General features: G+C 45.1%; 1 protein-coding gene across 6 annotated transcripts in view; it reads left to right on the forward strand.

Moving 5' to 3' along the window:
• Nucleotides 1-21,899, forward strand: part of SH2D4B (SH2 domain containing 4B) — an 89,750-nt gene that overhangs the window by 16,450 nt on the left and 51,401 nt on the right. For 4 of the 6 annotated variants that reach the window (XR_014525919.1, XM_083502759.1, XM_083502758.1 and 1 more), the window contains exons 2-3: nt 15,516-15,675; nt 17,238-17,385. Coding sequence is in view for 5 of the 6 variants with exons in the window: in XM_083502759.1 (XP_083358885.1) it covers nt 15,516-15,675; nt 17,238-17,385 (308 nt within the window). In the remaining variant the exon portion in view is untranslated. Of the gene's footprint in view, nt 1-15,158; nt 15,297-15,515; nt 15,676-17,237; nt 17,386-21,899 lie in introns of those variants that run through there. The other 2 variants (XM_083502761.1, XM_083502760.1) reach the window with 2 other exon arrangements.

Below are 21,899 nucleotides of genomic sequence, written 5' to 3' on the forward strand. Positions count from 1 at the left end.
CTTCAAAAGCTTGTCTCAAAAACTACAAGGAAGAATGATTAGGTCTATGGTGGATCACTGAATGCTGATGGAGCATATTTGAAATGTGCAGAACAGCTGCAGCAGAATATAGCAGAAAGGAAACAAATAAGTATGAAATCTTTTAAGCAGCAAGGATGAGAACACAACTTTCTAAATGTAAGGTCAGGTGATTTGTTTGTTTCAAATAACCTGTCCTGAGCCCTGGGGATGCATGACCTAAGGGTTCAATAAACAAGCAGTTCAAATAAACATACAATAGCCAAATAACGCTTTGACTTAAGGAAAGTGATGAAAATGTGTTATTTTTAACAGATGATGCGTCTCTGCAATTGCGTGTCTCAAGCTTCCCTCCTGAATTCTTTTGGTAGCTAAGGAGGAGAAGGAAAGTACTAAGCTTTATTTGAGGAACTTACTATATTTCTCTTAGGAGGACCCCAACTGCTTCTTCTCTCAAGGGGCTCTATACTGGGACAGGACTGCTTCCTCTTGCTTTAGCAGGGAGTAGCTCAGGGTCTTTGTGACATCAGCAGCTACTGCACAAATCTCCACGGCCAGGTCAAATCTAAATTCCAGAGGAGATTGGTTCAATGGCAGCTGATGTCACAAAGTCAGCTCTTTTCTTCCAGCATGGCTACAGAGGTGGACTACAGCTGAACAGTATAAGGAGGAGGCAAAGGCTGCAGGAAATCTGAGCTTCAGCTGCAGAGGAAGCAGTGGACAGAGTCCAAATGGACAGCGAGAGGCAAAGAAAGTTGGGTCAAAGCCAGCTGGAAAGGGATGTAGCCAGGTATAGCCAACCACTTGATGGTCCTTCCAACCACCCAATGGGCCTCCAGCTTGTTAAGAACCTTGGTTGCCATGGCAGCCAAAACAGAATCCTGTGCTTCTGAATGAGAGTCTAGGATTGAAATTGAAACTGAAATACTTTATTGTCACTTGTACTGAAGCACGTGAACGCAAGCAGGTACTCGCTTGTCGTTAATAAGGATCAGGCAGACGCAGCAATGGAGAATAAGAAGGTGAAGTTTATTGCCAGGCAATAAGGACCCAGTTTGGAATCTCTTCCAAAAGGAACTGGGACCCCGATTGACAGAAATCCAGAGGTCTTTATACCTGAGCAGATCACAGCAAATCATAGATCATGAGACAACCATGAGGCAGTCACGATATTGCCAGCGAAAATTAGCCAATTAGCAAGCTTCTTGCCATGCTTCCAGCTCCTGGTCAAGCACTGGTCAAGCACGGAGTTCTAGTTCTGCTTTCCATTGCTTGCAGTGACGCTCTGTCTAACCTCTCCCCTAGTTATGACAGGACAGGGAGTTTTGGAGATTTTGTGGTTTTGCTCTTCCTGTTCTGTGGATTAATTTAGCCTGTATCTGAGGGGATTTTGTACCAGTATCTCTGATTCATGTCTTCCCCTTGTTCAGGGTACACGGATGTTTGTAGGGGAAAGGTCGGCTCCTAATTTTGCTGTTTCAATCAGTTTGCAGTTAGCTAAGGCACAGCTTCCCTTTGATTCAAAATGGATTATAAAATACTGTAAGCCCTGATTATGTGTGAGCATATATATGAATATATTGATTACTGATAACTGATTATATGGATAGCATAGGGGTAGCCCTTCTTCCTTGCCTCAGTACAACTTGTATACAGTGAGATTACACGAGCACCCCCCACTCGGCTCTCTTAGTCTTAATTCCCCTCGTTTACTGACGCACACCCACCAAACCCAAAAGTCAGTGGCCCTGTTGTTATCTTTTCATTCAACAGCCTAACAGCCCATGGATAGAAGCTGTTCTTTACCCTGTTGGTGTGACTAATCATGCTTCTATATCTTCTGCCTGAGGGCAGGAGATCAAGAAAGTGCCGGCCAGGGTGTGAATCATCCCCGAGAAATTTCCTCACTCTCCTGAGGCAACGTTCTTCTGCTATTTCATCCAGCGGATTTACAGGACACCACCGCCCTCTGTAGGCACTTCCTATCAGATGGTGTCAAACCAGCGTACCACACCGTGATGCAGTATGAAAGGACACTTTCTATTGTTGACCGGTAGAAGGAGATAATCAAATGTTGATTGACACCCTTTTTCCACAATACTCTGAGGAGATGGAGTCTCTGTTAGGCTTTCTTAACCACCTGGGTTGTATTTATTTTCCAAGTAAGGTCTTCACTGAGATAAACTCCTAGTAATTTAAAGGAAGAGACTCTCTCCACACAGCCCTCCCTGATGTACAGCGGGGCTAGTTCTCCTCTCTTCTTCTGAAAGTCCAACACCATCTCCTTTGTCTTGCTGATATTAAGGTGCAAGTTGTTCCCTGTAGATATTTTTTGGACCTCCCCTCTATACGCTGATTCGCCCCCACCTGTTATTAAACCCATTATGGTGGTGTCATCTGCAAACTTAATAAAACTTAATAATAATAATAAACTTAATAATATGGGGAGAGCCATAGCTGTGGATGAACACCACACAAGACAAAATGGTAGAAATCGGGACTGTGCCACAGCAGGTTTTTGTCTTATATTTTTAAATTCTTCCTCATATTAACCAACCGTCCACATGAAACAAGCTAGGACCTTAGGAAGACAAGTTTAGTGCAGTCCAGTTTCTATTATACTAGTTTACTGCATCTAGGGAGCTTTAGTTGTGAGGAACATGTGATAGAAACAAAGGGATTAAACAGGAAATTGTAGTCAGCAGCAAGCAGGATTTGGAAGTACCTTAATGTTACTAAGGTTCCAAGGCAATGATCCACTAAAACGATAATTTAATTAGCAATTAATCTGCCACACAATAGAGTGACTGAAGTACCTGAATATTTCGTTCGGCTGAGTGTGCTGCAACCCTTGTCTAACTAATGGTATTTCTCTGAGATTTGATATCCAATTGGGTTTGCAATGGACTTTCCACACAAAAATGAATCAATTTCAAAAGGCTGTGGAGATGGCAAACAATGGGGAATTGTCAAGGATGCCATAATTGCTAAAAACAATGATAAATGAGCCTGCATGCAATGAGCTGATTCTAGCAATATCCCATCAACTGCAGCCCCAGTTATTTTAAATGGCTTTTAATTAGCAGCATGAATGCAAATGACTTGAGGCCTCAAATGAGAGATGCAGATCTTTCTGTACCTGCCTGACTTCTGCTGGGGCTGGAGACAGATTTTCTTACATATGTTCTTAGGTTTGTTAAAAATGGATGAATATAATATTGGTATGCAGCATCTTAATTCTGGTAGCCATTATCGATGGACCCCGAAAACTGTATTACAGGTTATCACAGGGAATCCTGGATCCAGGTTCTTAGGTGCCAAGGTTTATCCAGGTGAAGGTTTATCCAGACTTGCCTTTGCTGCACTGAGGAAACCCACTCTTTACCATTGAATTGGAGCAAAACATTGATTGGGTTTTCTCTGGGTTGATGTTTGCTCCAATTTATAGTTAAAGAGTGGGTTTTCTGGGGGAAAGCAGCAAGGCAAGGTCAAAACTGCTCTTACCCATGCTAGAAAGTGTGGGGCAAGGGGAAAACTGCTCTGACACCTGCTTTTTTTCAAGGACAAGGGCAATTATGGATGAGCCCTCAGATTGCTGATCAGACAAGCAGACCTGATGGGGGTTTGGGTGTCCTGGATTTGGGATGGAAAAAGTTGGCACGTACGCTGATCTTCCCTCACAAAAGGAAGGGGGAGAGCAACATGTCAGTGGCTCGGAAGGGAAACTCTCAGATCCCTTCCATTCCAAAGCTCTCTTCCCTACCCCTTTTCTGTCACCGATGGATAGAAGTGAGTGGATGGTGATAATGAAAATTCTGAGGAAGTGTGAAAAGTACCTTCAATTAATCACAGGGGACCATAAATGGGGATGCTGACTTAGTTTTTTTTTGGGGGGGGGGTAGCACTCCCCATGAATAATGCTGCATTATTGCCATGAAATTGTTTTTTATTTAGTTCATAGTTTTGCAGGTCAGAGGGTCTTCTTCATAAAATTCTTACTGCCTGGTCTATTGTGGAAGGTTCTTCCTCTGCTTCCCCTCCCCTCTTAATGTTCTGAAACTTCTTTTTTCTTTTAGTTTTGTTGGCCTTTTGCGAGCATGAGGCTGGGAACAGCCACTCCAGACCATGGCATACATTAGACTGGCAGTGCAGTTCATTGGAGACTAATGATTCTTATAGGCCAGAGTCCTAAGCTCCGTATTGCTCTCAAAGGCCTTGTTTCCTGAGTTCATTGCTGTGAAGTTCAGCCAGAAGTGGTTTCTATTTATCTGTCATAGAAGGCACTGGAAAAGGACAAGCAAATATTATGGTTCTGGTGCTAGCGCTGCTTGTGTTTACGAGCAATAGTGAGTATACATTTTCAATGTTATATTAGTCACAGCCTCCTGCCTCCTGGAAGGCTGCCATTGTAGTCACTGGCACTGCAAAAAGAGAATGTGCTGTGTACTTACCACACGGATGCAGCCTAGAATGATATTCGTTGAGGATGTAATCCGAACAATTCTTAGGGATGCTGGTTTGCTTAGCACAGGTGAAGCCAAAGGGCCAGAGATGAGTGAACTCTCCAAAATAGCCTCAGATGGAACTTGTTACCTATCTGTCCTGCCCCCCACTGCTCCACATATCAGGGGAAATAGGATATTTTCCAGTCAATTGGAGGGTACCAGGCTGCCTCCAGATGACCTATTTATTGATATTTATCTTAACTTGTTTTTAGAGAGATTCCTAGCCTGAATTTCATTATTCAGGGAACAGTGACACTCTGGGTGGAAAAGAAATGTTCCTGCATATAAAAGTGATGCCCGTTCTTGGATCTAAGGCAAAGGAAGAAAACTGTTTCTGCTCCAGTTCTTGAGTTTGTGTTTGCTGCAGTGCTACGTTCTCAGAAAGACCTCTATTTAAGTCCGGATGTGCATGCTCTGTACAGAAGAGTGCACTGCAGAAGGCCAGCAGTCACATGCATACAAGTGGGCAAGGGCAGATCTGCTATGAAACTAAGGAAGCTCAGACCCTCCACATGTCCATATTTTCCAGGGACAGTCCTGGATTTACAGAAAGCTGTCCCAAAGTTTGAGAGTCAGTAGCACAAATGTTGTAAAGGTGTGGTGATCTGTCATGGAACAGGCCCATTGAAGAAGATAACAGTGGTTACCCAGACTTTGTTGCTGGTTGCAAAGGGGCCACCATGACAGTTCAAGCTTCAAGGCCCCCAAAATGTAGGTCTGCCCCTGCATGTGGCTGAGAAACATCCATCTCTGCCAGTCTAAACTTATTTCTCATGTAGGAAGCCATCAAAACTAAGGGTTTGCGGCACATCAGAGGTTTTCAACCTTTTTGGGTCCACGGCTCCCTTGACCAACTACGTCCTTTCTGTGGCACCCCTGTGGGGCTCAGGAGCCCAGTTATGTCAACCCTTGCTTGCAGAGCTGGCAGTCTCTCACCCCTTTTCAAACACCCTCTCTTGTGGGGTGTTCCCTCAGCCTCCTCTCCCCTCTTCTTGGGAGTCCTCTGGGCAACCACTGCTAGCACCCCTGCACTCTGACCTGCCCCCCTGCCCCAAAGAGAGGTGCCTTCACACACTGCTCCACAGGGGCTTAGAAAGGACCCCCTGACCAGCCCCAGACATACCATTCTCCTGCTGAGCTTGTAGCCAGGGCTGCTGCAACAAACAGCTGTGCAAGCCTTTGGGAGGCAGAGATGCAAGAGGGCATCAGAGGATGGAGGGAAGGAAAGAGGGACAGAGGCCAGTGTTGCCTGCAGCACCCCAGACGATTATTCAAGGCACCCCAGGGTGCCACAGCACACTGGTTGAAAACCACTGGTTTGTTGATACCACTGTACTTTGGGTTACAGACGCTTCAGGTTACAGACTCCGCTAACCCAGAAATAGTACCTCGGGTTAAGAACTTTGCTTCAGGATGAGAACAGAAATTGTGTGGAGGTAGCAGGAGGCCCCTTTAGCTAAAGTGGTACCTCAGGATAAGAACTGTTTCAGGTTAAGAACGGACCTCCAGAACGAATTAAGTTCTTAATCCGAGGTACGACTGTAGTTGCTGTCCACTCATCAGCTATAGTAATGGGGAGTAGGAGAGACTAAAGACCTTGCTTAGCCATAAGCAATGTTTTACATAGTGTCCATTAACACAAGAGAATGAACTGCGAATTGAAGTGTTGCCTCCTACCATCCATCATTCACATCACAGTAGTGAATAATGAGAATAAAACGTCCACAAACTCTTATTTGATAGGAGTCTTGCTGTTGATGTGTGCCGATGCAAAACAGCCATTTTCCAGAGGTACATCAGGATAATTTTACCTCAGCATTTGTTCATAAAACAAGTCAACTGCAGCTCATGACAGTCTGTTTTATTTATTATTTTAAATAATTTATATACTGCTTACCTACTGTGATGGGATGATTAGCTGCTTGTGCGTAAAATCGTGCTCCCTCAGAGTTTGTGCCACTCCACAAACCTCTGTGTGTGACAGAGCTCCACAAACATGTCTGCCCTAGTCACTTGTAGATTCCGACAGTGGTTGTTTTCGGAATCGTCTCCAACATAAGAGCTCCTTAACGGAAACCCGCCTTCTGGACTCACGGCGTGACAGTTTCTGGCGAGGCGTGGGTCTCCCTATGGGAGCTTCAGATACCTCCCCACTGTTCTCGCTGGAAGCGTCTCTGAGCCCTCCCTCCTGCTCGCATTCCCTCAGAGATCCACTCCTCCCCCTGCTGGTTCCTGCTTCAGCTGTTGAGTCTCTTCCTTCCTCCCTGAGCCCCTCCACCACCTGTCCCTCCGATGGCAGTTCCCTGACATCCACCTCCCCTCCAGGGCCCCCCTCACCCCTCCCATTTCCTCTCCTCTGGGAGGTGAAGAGGTAAAACCCCGAAAAGAATCTTCTTCATCTTCAGACGTCTCGAACAATTCCCTCCATCGATCGCCGTCCTGGCTCGCTGAATCCTCCTCCTCCTCTGAATCTGTGAACCCCTCCAACTCCTCTTCTTCGTCGGTGGTGGCAAAGTATTCCCTCCGGAACCTCGCTTCAGGCTGAGGTTTACGTGGGAACCTCTGATGAAAAATTTCTATTAAAACTTCGTCATTGACATCCTCTGCCCTAACCCAGGTGTTTTCCGACTCCGGTTCCCCTTCCCACATTACCAAATACTCTACTTGATCTCCCTTCCACCTGGAATCGAGGATCTCCGCTACATTGTAGCTTTGTTCCCTTTCCTCCATTGCTGGTCCCCGAGTGACCCTCCCTTCTCTGTCCCCTTTATACAGTGACAGCAATGACCTGTGGAAAACTGGGTGCAGCTTCATGTGGTTCGGTAACCGGAGTCTGAAAGCCACTGGATTTACCTGTTGTGTGATTTCAAATGGGCCCAGTCTTTTGGGTCTTAACTTCTTACAACCCCCTTTGAAGGGTAACCCTTGGGTTGACAGCCACACTTGGTCCCCCACCCTAATGGTTTCACCTTCTCTCCTGTGTTTGTCTGCCTGCCTCTTATATTCCTCCTTGGCCCTGTCTAAGTTAAGTTGGAGCTGGCGATGGATGGCTTCCATTTCTTCTACGAACTGTTCGGCAGCTGGAACGCTCCATCTCTCCCCTTCCCCCCCTGGGAAAGCCCTGGGATGGCACCCGTAATTTGCCAAAAAGGGGCTCATCCCCGTGGACACGTTTTCCGCATTGTTGTAGGCAAATTCTGCCAATGCCAACTTCTCCACCCAATCATTCTCTCTATCATTGACGTAACACCTCAAATATTGTTGGAGGATGCCATTGGCTCTTTCCGCCTGCCCATTGGTTTCAGGATGCCGGGCAGTCGAGAAATTTACCTCTACATGCAGTAAGCTCATGAGCTTCCTCTAGAACCTGGAAGTAAATTGTTTCCCCCGGTCTGAAACCACCCTCAAGGGGGCGCCATGCAACCTAAACACATTTTCTACAAACAATTTAGCGGTTTCTTCTGCCGTGACCGCATGCGAGCAGGCTATAAAGTGTGCCATTTTGGTTAACAGGTCTACCACAACCATGATGGCTGTTTTCCCTCTGGACCTTGGCAGATCAGTCATGAAATCTATAGCCACTGCTTCCCATGGTCTTTCTGGTGTGGGTAGCGGTTCTAATAACCCTGCCGGCGCCCGCCTTTCCCCTTTGGCTCGCTGGCATTGGTCACAACTCCTCACATACTCCCGCACGTCTTCCCTGACCTTAGGCCACCAAAATTCCCTGGTCACCAGCCACATGGTTCTGTGTTGCCCAAAATGCCCCGCTGTGGGGCTATCGTGCAGCTGCTTGAGTACCTTCCCCCTCAACTCTCCTTCCGGTATATATAACTCTCCCTTGTAGTACAACGCCCCGTTTCTCTCCTCAAAACCTCCGGGTTTATCTCCCTCCCTCCTGAGTCCCCTGAGTTTGTCCTGTGCGTATTCATCGTTCTCCGTTCCCTCTACCAGTTCTCTTTGCCCCACCAATGCCGCCCCACACACCCAGCGGTCCTCTGGAATGACATGTCTCTCTTCGGGTGCTCCCTCCCCCTCCAAATATTCAGGTTTACGTGAGAGAGCATCCGCCCTAACGTTCTCTGGGCCTGGCACATAACAAATCTCAAAGTTAAATCTGGAGAACTCCTGGGCCCATCTCAACTGCCGTTGGTTGAGCACTCGTGCCGTTCTCCAATACTCTAGGTTCTTGTGGTCAGTGCACACTTGCACCTTATGTTGTGCGCCAATTAGCAGGTGCCTCCATCTCCGAAAAGCCTCATGGATAGCGAGAAGTTCTCGATCGTACACCGTGTAGTTCCTCTCGGATTTGTTCAGTTTTCGCGAAAAAAAAGCACACGGTCTCCACTCTGACTCCTCCCCCCCTGGCTGCAGGAGAAGCACCGCCCCAATGGCTCTGTCTGATGCGTCTGTTTCGACTCTCATCTTTTTTTGTAAATCCACATGCAGAAGTTGTTCTTCAGAGGCGAAGGCCCTTTTTAGCTCCTCAAAAGCTTGCTCCGCCTCCTCAGTCCAAACAAATTTCTTCTTACTGCTGAGACAGTCCGTTATGGGCGCCGTCAAGTGGGCAAAGTTTCGGATGAACTTACGGTAAAAGTTCCCAAACCCTAGGAACCTCTGCACATCTTTCTTTGTTTTGGGAGTTTTCCATTCCAGCACTGCCTGGACCTTGCCGGGATCCATAGCCAATCCCTTGTCTGACAGGCGGTACCCCAGGAACTCCACCTCCTTGGTATGAAACTGACACTTCTCCAGTTTCACCCACAGCCGGTTGTCTAGCAGCCTGCGCAACACTTCTCTGACGTCTCTCACATGCTGCTCCTCATTCTCAGAATACACCAACACGTCATCCAGGAAGGCCACACAATTCTTGTAAAGCAAAGGCCCTAGTACGTGGTTCATCAGCGATTGAAAGCACGCTGAGCCTGCTTGTAATCCAAATGGCATAACGAGATATTCAAATGCCCCCAAAGGGGTGAACATGGTGGTTTTCCATTCATCCCCTTTCCTTATACGTATCAGATTGTACGCCCCCCTTAGGTCCAGCTTAGTAAAAATCTTTCCCTTCCGCACCCTGTTCAAAATGTCATCTATTCTAGGCATGGGAAAGGCCAATGGTTCTGACACTGCGTTTAAGGCCCTAAAATCACACCCAAGTCTCGGCTTGTCCGTGTTTTTTTTATCCACAAAAAACACTGGACTCCCCCCCACTGCCCTTGACTCTCTGATGAAACCCCTCTTCAGGTTCTTGTCAATGAATTCTCGTAACTCCTGCATTTCTCTGTCTGACATGGCATACAACTTGCCTACAGGGAGCTGTGCCCCAGGGAGTAAATTGATTTGACAATCAAAGGGTCTATGCGGGGGTAGTTGGTCAGCTTCCCTTTCGCTGAACACGTCGCTGAGATCTGCGTATTGTTGTGGTACCTTCACTTTCTCCGTTACTTCCGTCCCTGCTAGGGTAGCTTGGGCTCCTGCTGAACCTTTTCCCTCCCTGCAGTGTTCTAAGCAATGTGCGGAACCAAAGGAAACCACTCTCTGATGCCAGCCCACCAGTGGATCATGTAACGCCAGCCAGCTCATCCCCAAAATAATGGGAGCCCCTCCCAAGGTAGCCACATTAAACGCTATCAGTTCCGTGTGCCTTGCCACCTTCATTGTCATTGGGACGGTCTGCAAGCTGACTTCCCCTCCCAACAGCTCCCTGCCATCGATCGTGGTCACCTGTAGGGGGTTGCTTAAAGGGATCGTCTGTATCTGGTGTTCAGCTGCAAACTCCTTGCTCATGAAATTGCAGGAGCTGCCTGAGTCCAACAGCGCCTTAATCTTCAGAGGGTATCCGTTTTGCAACTCTAGTGACACCTCTATCACTAGGGCAGGTTTGGGGGGTTCTGGCGTGGGCACTTTCACTGCTCTTTGGCCTGGCTGCTGTGCCCTGACGGTGGCAGCCAGGCGTTGGCTTTTACTTGCTCCGATATCTCTTCCACTCCTCCCTCAACAGCTCCCACCATTCCTTGCCATTCCTTCCTCTGGGGGCAGACTCTGGCAAAGTGACCTGGCTGTTGGCAGAGATAGCATTTCCGGGCGCCTTTTCCCTCCTTCCTACCCCCTTCGCTGGGCTTTGAAACTGCGCGCGCGCGCGCTGTTCCGATTTCCATCGGCTCTGCCGGCGGGAAAGCTGGCTCAGGAATGTCTGGAATGCGGAACTCCTTCCAACGTTCCCCTTTACCTTCCCGCCTCTCCAAGGCTCTTGCCTCCTGGCGCGCTCCTATGGTCAGCGCAGATTTGGTCAGCTGATCCATAGACACCGCCCTGGGGCTCCGGGACAGTTCGTCTTTCACAGCCGAAGAAAGACCTTCTTCAAATAGCATCTGAATGGGTGCCGCCGATAAATCCCACCCCAATCTGTGAACCAGCATGGTAAACTCAGTCCAGTACTCACGGACAGATCTGCTCCCCTGCTTGCAAGCCATTAGCTGTCTGCGCACCACTCCCTCCTCAATATCGCTGGAAAACATGATATCCATTGCACGAAAGAACTTCATGGTGTCCTTTAGGACGTCATTATGCGTTGCCATCAGGGGTCTAACCCAGTCCCTTGCCCCCCTCTCAAGATGCCCAATCACGAAAGCAACTCGCGATTCCTCATCAGGGAATTCATCAAACTGCACATTAAGGGCATATTGCATCTCTGTCCTAAAGGCATGGTAGTCCTTGGGGTCCCCCCCAAACTTCTGCACCAATCCTGGTACCTTTCTGGTGAACTGGGTGGCTCTCCCCTTCTTGTCTGCATCCTGAGCCCTTCTCTCCTCAAGCCTCGCCGTCTGCAGCGCAAGTTGGATTTCCAACGCTCGGTACCTTTCTTCCAAGCTTGGACCAGCTCCAACCCCTGCTCCTTCGGTTCCGGCTGGGTCGCTCATGATGCCTGCTCCTGCACAAACAGCTTACAAAGACTGTCAGAATGCTGTGATGGGATGATTAGCTGCTTGTGCATAAAATCGTGCTCCCTCAGAGTTTGTGCCACTCCACAAACCTCTGTGTGTGACAGAGCTCCACAAACATGTCTGCCCTAGTCACTTGTAGATTCCGACAGTGGTTGTTTTTGGAATCGTCTCCAACATAAGAGCTCCTTAACGGAAACCCGCCTTCTGGACTCACGGCGTGACAGTTTCCGGCGAGGCGTGGGTCTCCCTATGGGAGCTTCAGATACCTCCCCACTGTTCTCGCTGGAAGCGTCTCTGAGCCCTCCCTCCTGCTCGCATTCCCTCAGAGATCCACTCCTCCCCCTGCTGGTTCCTGCTTCAGCTGTTGAGTCTCTTCCTTCCTCCCTGAGCCCCTCCACCACCTGTCCCTCCGATGGCAGTTCCCTGACACCTACCATCATCTCGACTGTGTTGCTGAATTCAGGATCCTAGAGAACATGACCAAGCATTAAAGTTCACCTTACTTTAAATGTAAGTGTCCCATGTTTTAGATTCCTTCTGTCTTTTATTGGTGCGCATGATGCAGGGATATATGAAAGTACCTCAATCTGCTCCATCAAAATTTTTTATTCTGATTTTAAATTATTGGAATCTATTCCAACTGGGACCAAAGGGTGGGTTATAAATGTTTCTATTTTTAAAAAGTATCACATAACTTCATTAGGCCCAATATATATCTAGCATAAATGTATGTTGTTGATTCATCATAGTGTTGGACACTGTCTTCCAAATGTGCTAGATTTGCACAATCATGTGCCTTGTACTTCTTCAAAATTTTGTTTCATGAAAAGCAGCATTTGAACACACGCCAACGTTTATGTGGGTGAAAATGTATTAGGTTGTAGGCAGTTCTATTTTTTTCCTAGAAAAAGAGGTGCCTGAATGCACCATAGACACCCCCCTTGTTCTCTTTTAATGGCACTAGCGCCCACCTGAGACATGCCGGAACCGAGTTCCGGCAAGTTCTGGCTGAAAAAAAGCCCCAGTTGTACTTCTCTATTGCCTGTGTACAAGCATACACTTCAAAAACCTTTTCCAGTTTGAGGAGTGTTGTTATGCCTCCTCTTTTCATGGCTGATGGAATATTCTTGGGATTACTTTAATTATTCTAGGTCTAAATGCAACATTCTGACACAAATAAATACATCTGAATTCATTTGTTTGATGAGCAAGGTTAAAACAGTTCTTGATTTTCTGCTCATTGCATTCTTAAATCACTTGGTTCTAATATATCTAAAACCGCTCACAAGCTATTCTTCGGGATACAGGTTTGTTGTTATGACATACTGTTTCCTGTATATGAAAACATTATACTCCATGTCCATGTGGAGTTTTAAAATTGGTTTCCACAAAAAAGTGCACTGTTATCACTGTCTTTGCCCTATTGTTTCTGCCTTTAGGGAGACACATAAACAACTTTGTTTATACTTTGCTGACTTGTGAATTTCTCCCATTTTTTTGGATGTTATATTTATACTGCTTCTGCTTCTTGACACTTTACTGTATGAACCCCTCTACTTGGTTCCTGGTAGGGGGTGTGTGTGAACTTCATTTACTTCCTGAATTATGAGGCAGATAGGAGTGATATGGACGAGGTTTCCACATGCCTGAGTTGGAGCATGCTGTTTAACAAGAGCTTTTGAGTCAGATAAGGGGCTCCCTAAAGCCCCAAGTTACTCTGTGAAGTCAGGTGCGCCCCCCCCCAGCATTTTCAAAGCTATCACTGCGTTAAAATAAAATGAAATACAGTAAAAGCAAAATGAAGCTGATAGCAAAACATCCTGAACTTAAGTGGTGGAAAGATGCAGGGAATCTTTTGTCTAGGCTTTAATCACAGTTAATTATCCCATGGCACTCGAACCACGGTAATTTGTGGGAGAGATGTTGAGCAAAATATTAAAAAGTGTTTGTTTTTCACACTGATCTGTTCTGTTTTTTCCTACCATCACCCTTTCATGTCTCTCTCCCTGGGAGAAGTGGCTATATCCCCAAAAATCCCAGGGGGAGAGCAGAAGCCCACCGTACCAACAAACTTTGTGGTAACAGGGTCTTTTCTGGGTGCCAGGTAGGTGGGTAATATTTTCCCCACTTCAGAATTTCTTTGGGATCTATACTAATTACTTCAGTATCCTGGTCACCCTATGATTTCTATTGTAACCTCTCCCCCCCCCCCAAGTATGTTCTTGAAGAAGAATCACTGCACTTATAATTCTGAAATTTGGCAGGCTTCATCTTTTCAACAGGGCTGATCATGCCTCCATTTCTGGCAGAAAACAAGATACAGATATCAAAAATAATAACAATTAAAGATCAAACTTCAAAGATTTCTTGCACAAAACTCATGGAATGTGTCTGCCTATGATTTGGCAGGCTTAATCCACTCTGGAGGGGCTTGTATGCCTGCGATTTTCATTCACTTCTGTGAAAAAGTGTGTGTGTGTGTGTGTGTGTGTGTGTGTGGAGTTTTAGTCTTTTTTTTTAAATTCCCCATAATTGAATGTGGGCGGGGAGAGTTTTGTTTTAATCAGATCTAATTTGGTCCCAAACAGGAAGGCACCAAACAGCTCTCAAACTGTCTCAAGCACCCTGATCTACAAATACAAACACAAATCGATTTTTGTGGCCATTGCATGCCCCTAGTTATTGATACGGTTTCAAACAGTTATTAGACAGTATTTCCCCATGATTCCCCTCTCTCACACACACATTTCTTTCCCCACACATAAACATTATTTTCAGTCGATCTGCTTTGGGACTTTTATCATTTTTCTCTGGCTTGACTTAAATTGAACAACTTTTTTCTTTCTCTTCACTGCCTTTTTGTATATGTATGGAAACATCCCTTCATGTTTTATTTATACAATTATATTAACTTTTTGATTTGGTAGCTGTTCTGTTTCTTCAAAGTAGGAGCTGCTATCAACTCTCCCCCACCCGACGGCCACCATGCTTTTTATGAGATTTCTGTTTAATTTTTGCAGACTCTGATTTTTCTTTTTTTCATTCAGTTCTGACCATTCAGTGGCAGCTGGTGACATTTTCACTTCATAGGGCTGCAACTTTTAACCTTGCTGTTTCCATCAAAATAGAACTTGTGCCACACTTATTTAGGAACGTGTGCCATTACACATGTGCAGTGTCATTGTCTCATGCTCTCTAAATAAAATAAAATCAATTAATTTCTGCACATATCTTGACAAGGAAGCAGTTTCCATTTAAGAGACCTAAGTATGTTTTTCAGACAAGATTGACTCCATAATGTTAATGACCAGAGCTGTGGGAACTTCTGGGATCATTTGAGGTTTATATTGTATATCTATATTCATTTCACATGATTCTTGCTCAGGAACTCAAAACATAATTTTAACTTCTAACCCAATTCTGTTTGATAGGTTTGGTGTGTCTTGTTCTTCCTGGGTAGCCTGGGCATATATCCTGTTGTAACAGACTCGGGAAAAGGTTATGGGTAGCCTCCTTCACACAGTTCTGCATTTACAGAAAGATTTCACACTTCAAAAGACTGTATTTTTTACCTCCGGTGATGTATTGTGATGTCATCTTGAGTGATCAACAGCCAGCATTATGAAGTCAGCAGTAAACTGCTTTGTTGCACAAAACCAAGTGCAATAGCAGGAAAGGGAAGTTTATATGGGAGCAGGGAAAGGCAAGGAAGTGAGTAAAACAAACTGGTGAAGCTGATGGGAGTCTGCCGCTTTCTTTCTTTTCTTTTCTTTTTTTACCAAAAGAGAAGTGATGGCTCAGAAATTGAAGCCTGCAGCTTAGCTCCCAGGAGGTTAGTTGCTGGTCCTGATGTTCACTCAGAGTGTTGCCACAAATAAGCACAGGGTTGGTGTAACATATGAAGGTTGGCTTCGCTTCTGTGAAACAGCTCATGTGCTTAGGTCCATGATTTGTATTTTGATCCTTGTGCCGACTGTGTGTTATTGACTCTTGAGAACATCATTCCCTTGTTGTAAAGCCTTTTTATTGTGTATTTTGACGGCTCTTGCAGGTAATGACAAACGAGTGCAGTGGCTCTGTGGGACTGATGGTGAGGTCTGGGTTTGGATTATGGGAGAAGCTCCTGGAGACAAGCCTTATGAGCAGCTTACAGAGGAACTTATTGCAGAAAGAGCCAGACAACAAGCCCAGAAGGAAGCAGAAGAATTATGGTGAGCATTTTGCAAAACCAAAGTTACTCATGTCAGCGATGTTGGATAAGGAGGCTCACATTTCTAGAACACTGTCTCCTCAAAGTATAGGACAATGCTTTCATTTCAAAACCGTTTTCAATTTTTAATCTAAAATATCAAGTAGATCCATCTTTGCTTTTGTTATAAATAACCCACTTTGGTTAGGTCAGCTATGACATTAGTGCTAAACAAAACAAAAACCCAACCAACCAACAAAGCCATAAAACCTAATCAATTTGCATTTAAGTTTTTTTTTAAAAAAATCTTAAGTATATTATGTCTCTTGCTTTAATCAGGAATCTTTTCCAGTTTTTGCCATGATCTTTGATACCCACAAAGACCTCTATATGGATGAAGAGGTTGTAAATACATGGACCTCTGTGTTTCCATTGTTGTTGGGAATCATCTGAATCCATGGAGCTTTAGTCTTCAGTTCTGAGGTTTTGTCTCTCAGACAGTAGGGTGGTTGCATGAAAGAATGCCAATAATTACCAGTCTCAGTGATATCTTGCTGTGAATTACAGTCTGAGATCCTGCCCCCACTCTCATGACACTACAGGCAACCTATTGGGAGTAAAATGTTATCCTTGGTTGGCAGGTATATATATATAGAGGGGAGGAAGGAAATAATAATAATAATAATAATAATAATAATAATAATAATAATAATTTATTTGTACCCCGCCCATCTGGCTGGGTTTCCCCAGCCACTCTGGGCGGCTTTCACAAAGACAAAAAATACACTAAGATGACACACATTAAAAACTTCCCTGAACAGGGCTGCCTTAAGATGTCTTCTGAATGTCAGGTAGTTGTTTATCTCTTTGACATCTGATGGAAGGGCGTTCCACAGGGCGGGCGCCACTACTGAGAAGGCCCTCTGCCTGGTTCCCTGTAGCTTTGTTTCTCGCAATGAGGGAACCGCCAGAAGGCCCTTTGCGCTGGACCTCAGCGTCCGGGCAGAATGATGGGGGTGGAGACGCTCCTTCAGGTATACTGGGCCGAGGCCGTTTAGGGATTTAAAGGACAACACCAACACTTCGAATTGTGCTCAGAAACGTACTGGGAGCCAATGTAGGTCTTTCAAGACCAGTGTTATGTGGTCTTGGCGGCCGCCCCCCCAGTCACCAGTCTAGCTGCCACATTCTGGATTAGTTGTAGTTTCCGGGTCACCTTCAAAGGTAGCCCCACGTCTCTACTCTGCAGGCCAAATTTGGGCCACTAGGTCTTCCCATTGGGCCCATAGCAGATGTCATATGTGGGGCAGGCAGAGATGTAGCTGGATCCTGCAGCTGGAAAGCAGGACTCCCTGCACATCAGTTCATGAGTGTGTAATTCAATCTTGCTTGGTCTTTATCTCTGTCCATCCTGCAGGCCAACTTTGACTGGTGGGTGGGGAGGTAAAGATCTGGCCCACCAAGTCTGTGTGTTTCCTAATCCCTGGCATACCTCAAAATAAACTTGTGAGCTTTTAAGGAGTCACAATTCACTTTGCTGTTTTTACTTCTTTTTACGTGCCTACCTGCTCCTCTTTTTTAAAGGAAGCAAAAAGAAGCGGAAATCACAAAGAAATTTCGAGATGCTATGGCGAAGGAGAAAGCTCGAATCGTGGCAGAGAAGTGGAAGATAGAGACAGAAGATCGCAAAGCAGCCAAAATGATGGAGGAGAAAATCCAGGAGGAACTAAAGGTTTGTTGACTCCCTGAACTTATATGTTTGCATTCTGCCATCGATCTTCCTGGGATGGCAAGACTCTCTTGGAATATCACAGCATTTTCACTTATGGTGAAGGCTATCTCTGAGGTGATATGTACAAATGGAGTTGGCCCTTAGGATGTGTGGTAGCTGAAAAGAGCAGCCCTGTGTAATATTCTCCAGCTTATTTCCCCCCAGATTTACCTGTGGCACTTCCCAAAGTTTTTTTGCCCCTGCCAGTAGCAGCCACCCAGTGATGGTGACCAGAGGTGACCCAATACATTTTGCTGCTGTAGTTGAAGGACAAATGTCCACCCTTCTCCATTCCACATACAGAAGCTGACTGGACTGGCAGCTGAGGTTTTCATCATTACTGGACTGGACAGTGTAATCCAGTCACTCAAGGGTAGCTGACTAGCTTAGGTGGACACAGACAGATCATGTGGCATGTTCTTCAACCTCTCGCTACCATTCTTCATTTGCTGCTTGAGGCAGCTGTCTCACTCTGCCTAATAAGAACTATTGACTAAATGTTCCAGGAAATGGGAGACCTGCAACAAACATCACATCTAGTTTCATGCCCAGGATATATCCAAAATTGAAAATTAACACATGTTAGGGACTGATGGCACATGGCAGAAGTTCAGATTTGATAGGAGAACTAGCACTGGGGAAGAGAGCACTTAAATATTTTCCTTTTGGTCCATTTCTGAGCAAGACCACCTACACTGAGTTGTTTTTCTACATGTGTGTGTATGGGGGGGGGGGAGAAATATTGGCGTCATTTGAAAACTATTGAAAACCATTGGTAACATGAACCCCAACCTACAAATTCCAGATTTGTAAGATCCTAAAAAGTTCTTATTATAGGAACCAATTCCTAGGGCCCGAGATCCCTTCTTCCCCTCCAATAAGATATTTGAGGGGGTGGGCCCCCCCAAGTTGAAGCTGTTTGTGCTCCATGTCTTGTATTTTATTCAATTCCAACTGAACCTGAAGTGTGTGAAAAAAAATGTACTTGTGTGCATTTTCTAGTTGGCTCCACAGGAATGCATTTCAAATAATAATAATAATAATAATAATAATAATAATAATAATAATACCCCACCCATCTGGCTGAGTTTCCCCAGCCACTCTGAGAAGCTGTATTTAGTGTGTTTTCTATAGCTTCTTTTGAAAGATTTGGATTTGAGCTCTTCTTTACTGCAGCAAAGCTGTGGACTTTGTAGGCAGAAGGTGGGGATTTGGCGCAGGGATGGGAGGAAGTGGCTGCAAGGATAATGTGGGAAATGGAAGAGCCACCAGGTTGGATCTGGGTCCTGGAGACTTCCCTTGGAACTTTTTAATCTGCCACTCAACCAGAAGATGAAGCAGGCATTTCTCCTCCTCCTTTCCCCTTTGATGTGATTCTTTCCCACCCCCTCTTCCTCCACCCTGCCTGTGGTTTGACATAACCAGAGCCCTGTTTGCTATAGCTTGCAGAGATGAAATGTGGATGAAAAAAACCGGGGAGCAGGAACACATTGCAGGAGAAGCCGCAAGTACCTTATCTCCCAATTAAGTTAGAGATTTAGAGGTCCAAGGTTGCAACCTAGCAACCCTAGTAGAAGATGAAAGCTGTTTTTCTCCTGTTTCCTACAAATAAAAAACTGGAGTCTAGTTGGTGGAAGACACACGCAGAACAACAGTTTCTTTATCTGTTCCCTTGTGCACAACCCCTTTTTTTTGGCAGATTCACAATTAGTCTTCCTGTGCTTCATGAAATGAGGTGCTCTGCAACTCCCCCCCCTTTTGTAAGGGAGCATATGAGTGGCTTTGTTAAGACTGTACTCCAGATTTAATGAGCAGTTATAATACACCTCTGCCCCCTAAAGTGCAAAAGCCTCTTGACCTTGGATGACCCACCTGCCCTCAAAAACAGCTGCTCAGCCTGTGTGCTAGAATCAAACGGCACTTTCCACAAGCGCAATGGGTGGAAATGTTTCATACGTAGCGATCCATACAGATAAGCTGTAAGAGGTTCAGCAGAAAACCTCACAACAGCTTCCTTGGCTACTAAAGTGGATGGGTCAAATGCCACCTCCACTAACATTAGTATGTTAGTAGTAGTGAGAGCCAGTGTGGTGTAGTGGTTAAGAGCGGTAGTCTCGTAATCTGGGGAACCGGGTTCGCGTCTCCGCTCCTCCACATGCAGCTGCTGGGTGACCTTGGGCCAGTCACACTTCTTTGAAGTCTCTCAGCCCCACTCACCTCACAGAGTGTTTGTTGTGGGGGAGGAAGGGAAAGGAGAATGTTAGCTGCTTTGAGACTCCTTAAAGGGAGTGAAAGGTGGGATATCAAATCCAAACTCTTCTTCTTCTTAAAAATTTTTTTTTGTTGTTCTCTAGGATTTCCACTCCCTGCCCCGCTCTCCCCCTTTAGCAGGAGTTGACCAGAGTACAAATGATTGAGGTCAGGTCTGGTTACTTTACGAAATGGTGGATTTGCCCTTTGAGATGATGCTGGTACAAAGTGCCAATTTTTAAAGATAATCTATTCACCGCCCTTTGTGCAACAAGCAAACAGGTTCTTAAAAATTTGTAAAATAATGCAACTCTTAAAACAAATCACAAACTCCCCCTCCAAAAAAAAAAGAAAAAGGAAAAGGAAAAAAATTAATAGCAGCAGCAGTCAGGTCTCTCCTTCAAATGCCAAGAAGGATGCAGCTAGTCACCTAAAATTATAAAGAAATGAGATCAGATATACCTTAGTAGGGGGGAAGTTCCACATACAAGGAGCCACCATGCTAGGTGTTCTGGGTACTCCAGAACTACCACAGTTTGTTTGTTCACTTTTTACAGGAATCTACTTGGTGTGACCATCAAACTGTTGTTCTCCTGTGTTTTCCCGTGCTTACTCTGTCTATTTTGAGAGCTTACAAAAGGTGATGTTGTGGAAAGAGCAGTGTAGGGTCTGCAAATGTAGACATTTCCATCTTTTTAAAGAGTCATGGTTTTGATGTGTGCAGTGACATTTTGAGTATATGAGCATATTGCCACGTATGCACACATCTTCACTATTACCTTATTAGCAGTGTTTATTTTTTTAAAAAAACTTTTAATTTGTGACAAAAAATGCTTTTTTGCCTTTTGAAAAAGTAAAATAAAATCCTGCAATAGCACTTAAATAAGGAAATGTTTAGTACACATATAAACTTTGATTTAAAAAAGAATGTGTGCTCCAAAATAATATGTTTGGGTGTGGTGTTGTTGTTGTTAGAATTTATATAGCATCCTATACCCAATTGTCTGTCTCATGTCCACATGACTATAGCATGGCTACTAGGGTTGGATAGAACTTGGCTGGATGTACAGACACAAAAAATTGCTATACCTCCTGACACTTGCAATTCCACACACACTAGTCTGGAACCACCCCCAGATCTTTCTTCCCTCTACAGGAGACATTTCCAAAGTCTGCTTCAGTCGGTTTAATCTGGCCCCTGTAGCAGTTTATTTCATGGGTTAAAATCCTAAAAAACAACTTCAACTCTAAAAAAAGGTCAATAACCTTGGTTGGCCCTTTGGTCGGCCCTCACAGCCCTTCACTTCTTCAAATCTGGCCCTCTTAAAAAAGTTTGGACACCACTGCTCTACAGGAACAAATGCTATTACAAGGATGCACATGGGTGCTTCAGTTACAAATCTGTTCATGCTTGAAGAAATGAAGAAACGAAACTTTAATGAATGGTTCAGCAGGGGTGGAACAGTTGCAGACCAGTTAACATGCTCATTTTACAATGCTTAAAATATTTAATACACCATTAATATATATTTTTTCCTGGGAAAATGACCGGGGCAATATCTGAAACAATCTTCAGAAGAGAGAGAACAAAAACCATGAACTCCATTAAAGTTTCATCATCTGGAAGCATTTTGATTTGGGAAATGAAAGTGTGCTGTCCATTGTGAGAAGGTGTCTAACCATTAATCACACAGTATTATCGGACCCCTCTCTCAAAAAAAATCACTTTTATTCCTTCTGCTATATATCAGGATCCCAAAGTTGGCCAGACGAGAAAAATTATATCTTTACTTACCAAAGTGAATAGGGAATCCTTCTTCCTCTTGGCAATATTGTAATAATGGTGGCTGGAAGAGGAGTCTATGAATGGACTCTACTGGAAAGCAAGAGATGATGTAATAATTCACTTTTGGGATGTCTCAGGATAGTTCTGGGTCATTTGCACACCCTGTTGTGGTAACCGAGTGATGGAAATTCATATGCGAACCAACCCGTAGAATTTTGGGTGTGAATTCGGAGTGTGCTGTTTGTGGCAAAACATTAACAAACACCAATGGATTGTGTGATGTTACCGTATATGAGAGAGTGCTGGAGGGGAAATAGTTAAATAGGCTGCACAGACAGGACCCAGGGGGGGGTGGAGTCAGTGGGTCTATAAAGGAGTTCTGGGAGGAGTTCTGGGGGGTTAGTTCGTTGGGAGTTGTGCGTGGGTGGGTGGTCGGTTT

This window comes from Podarcis liolepis (assembly GCF_965112155.1).
Source record: "Podarcis liolepis genome assembly, chromosome: 5".
Taxonomy (NCBI): domain Eukaryota; kingdom Metazoa; phylum Chordata; class Lepidosauria; order Squamata; family Lacertidae; genus Podarcis; species Podarcis liolepis.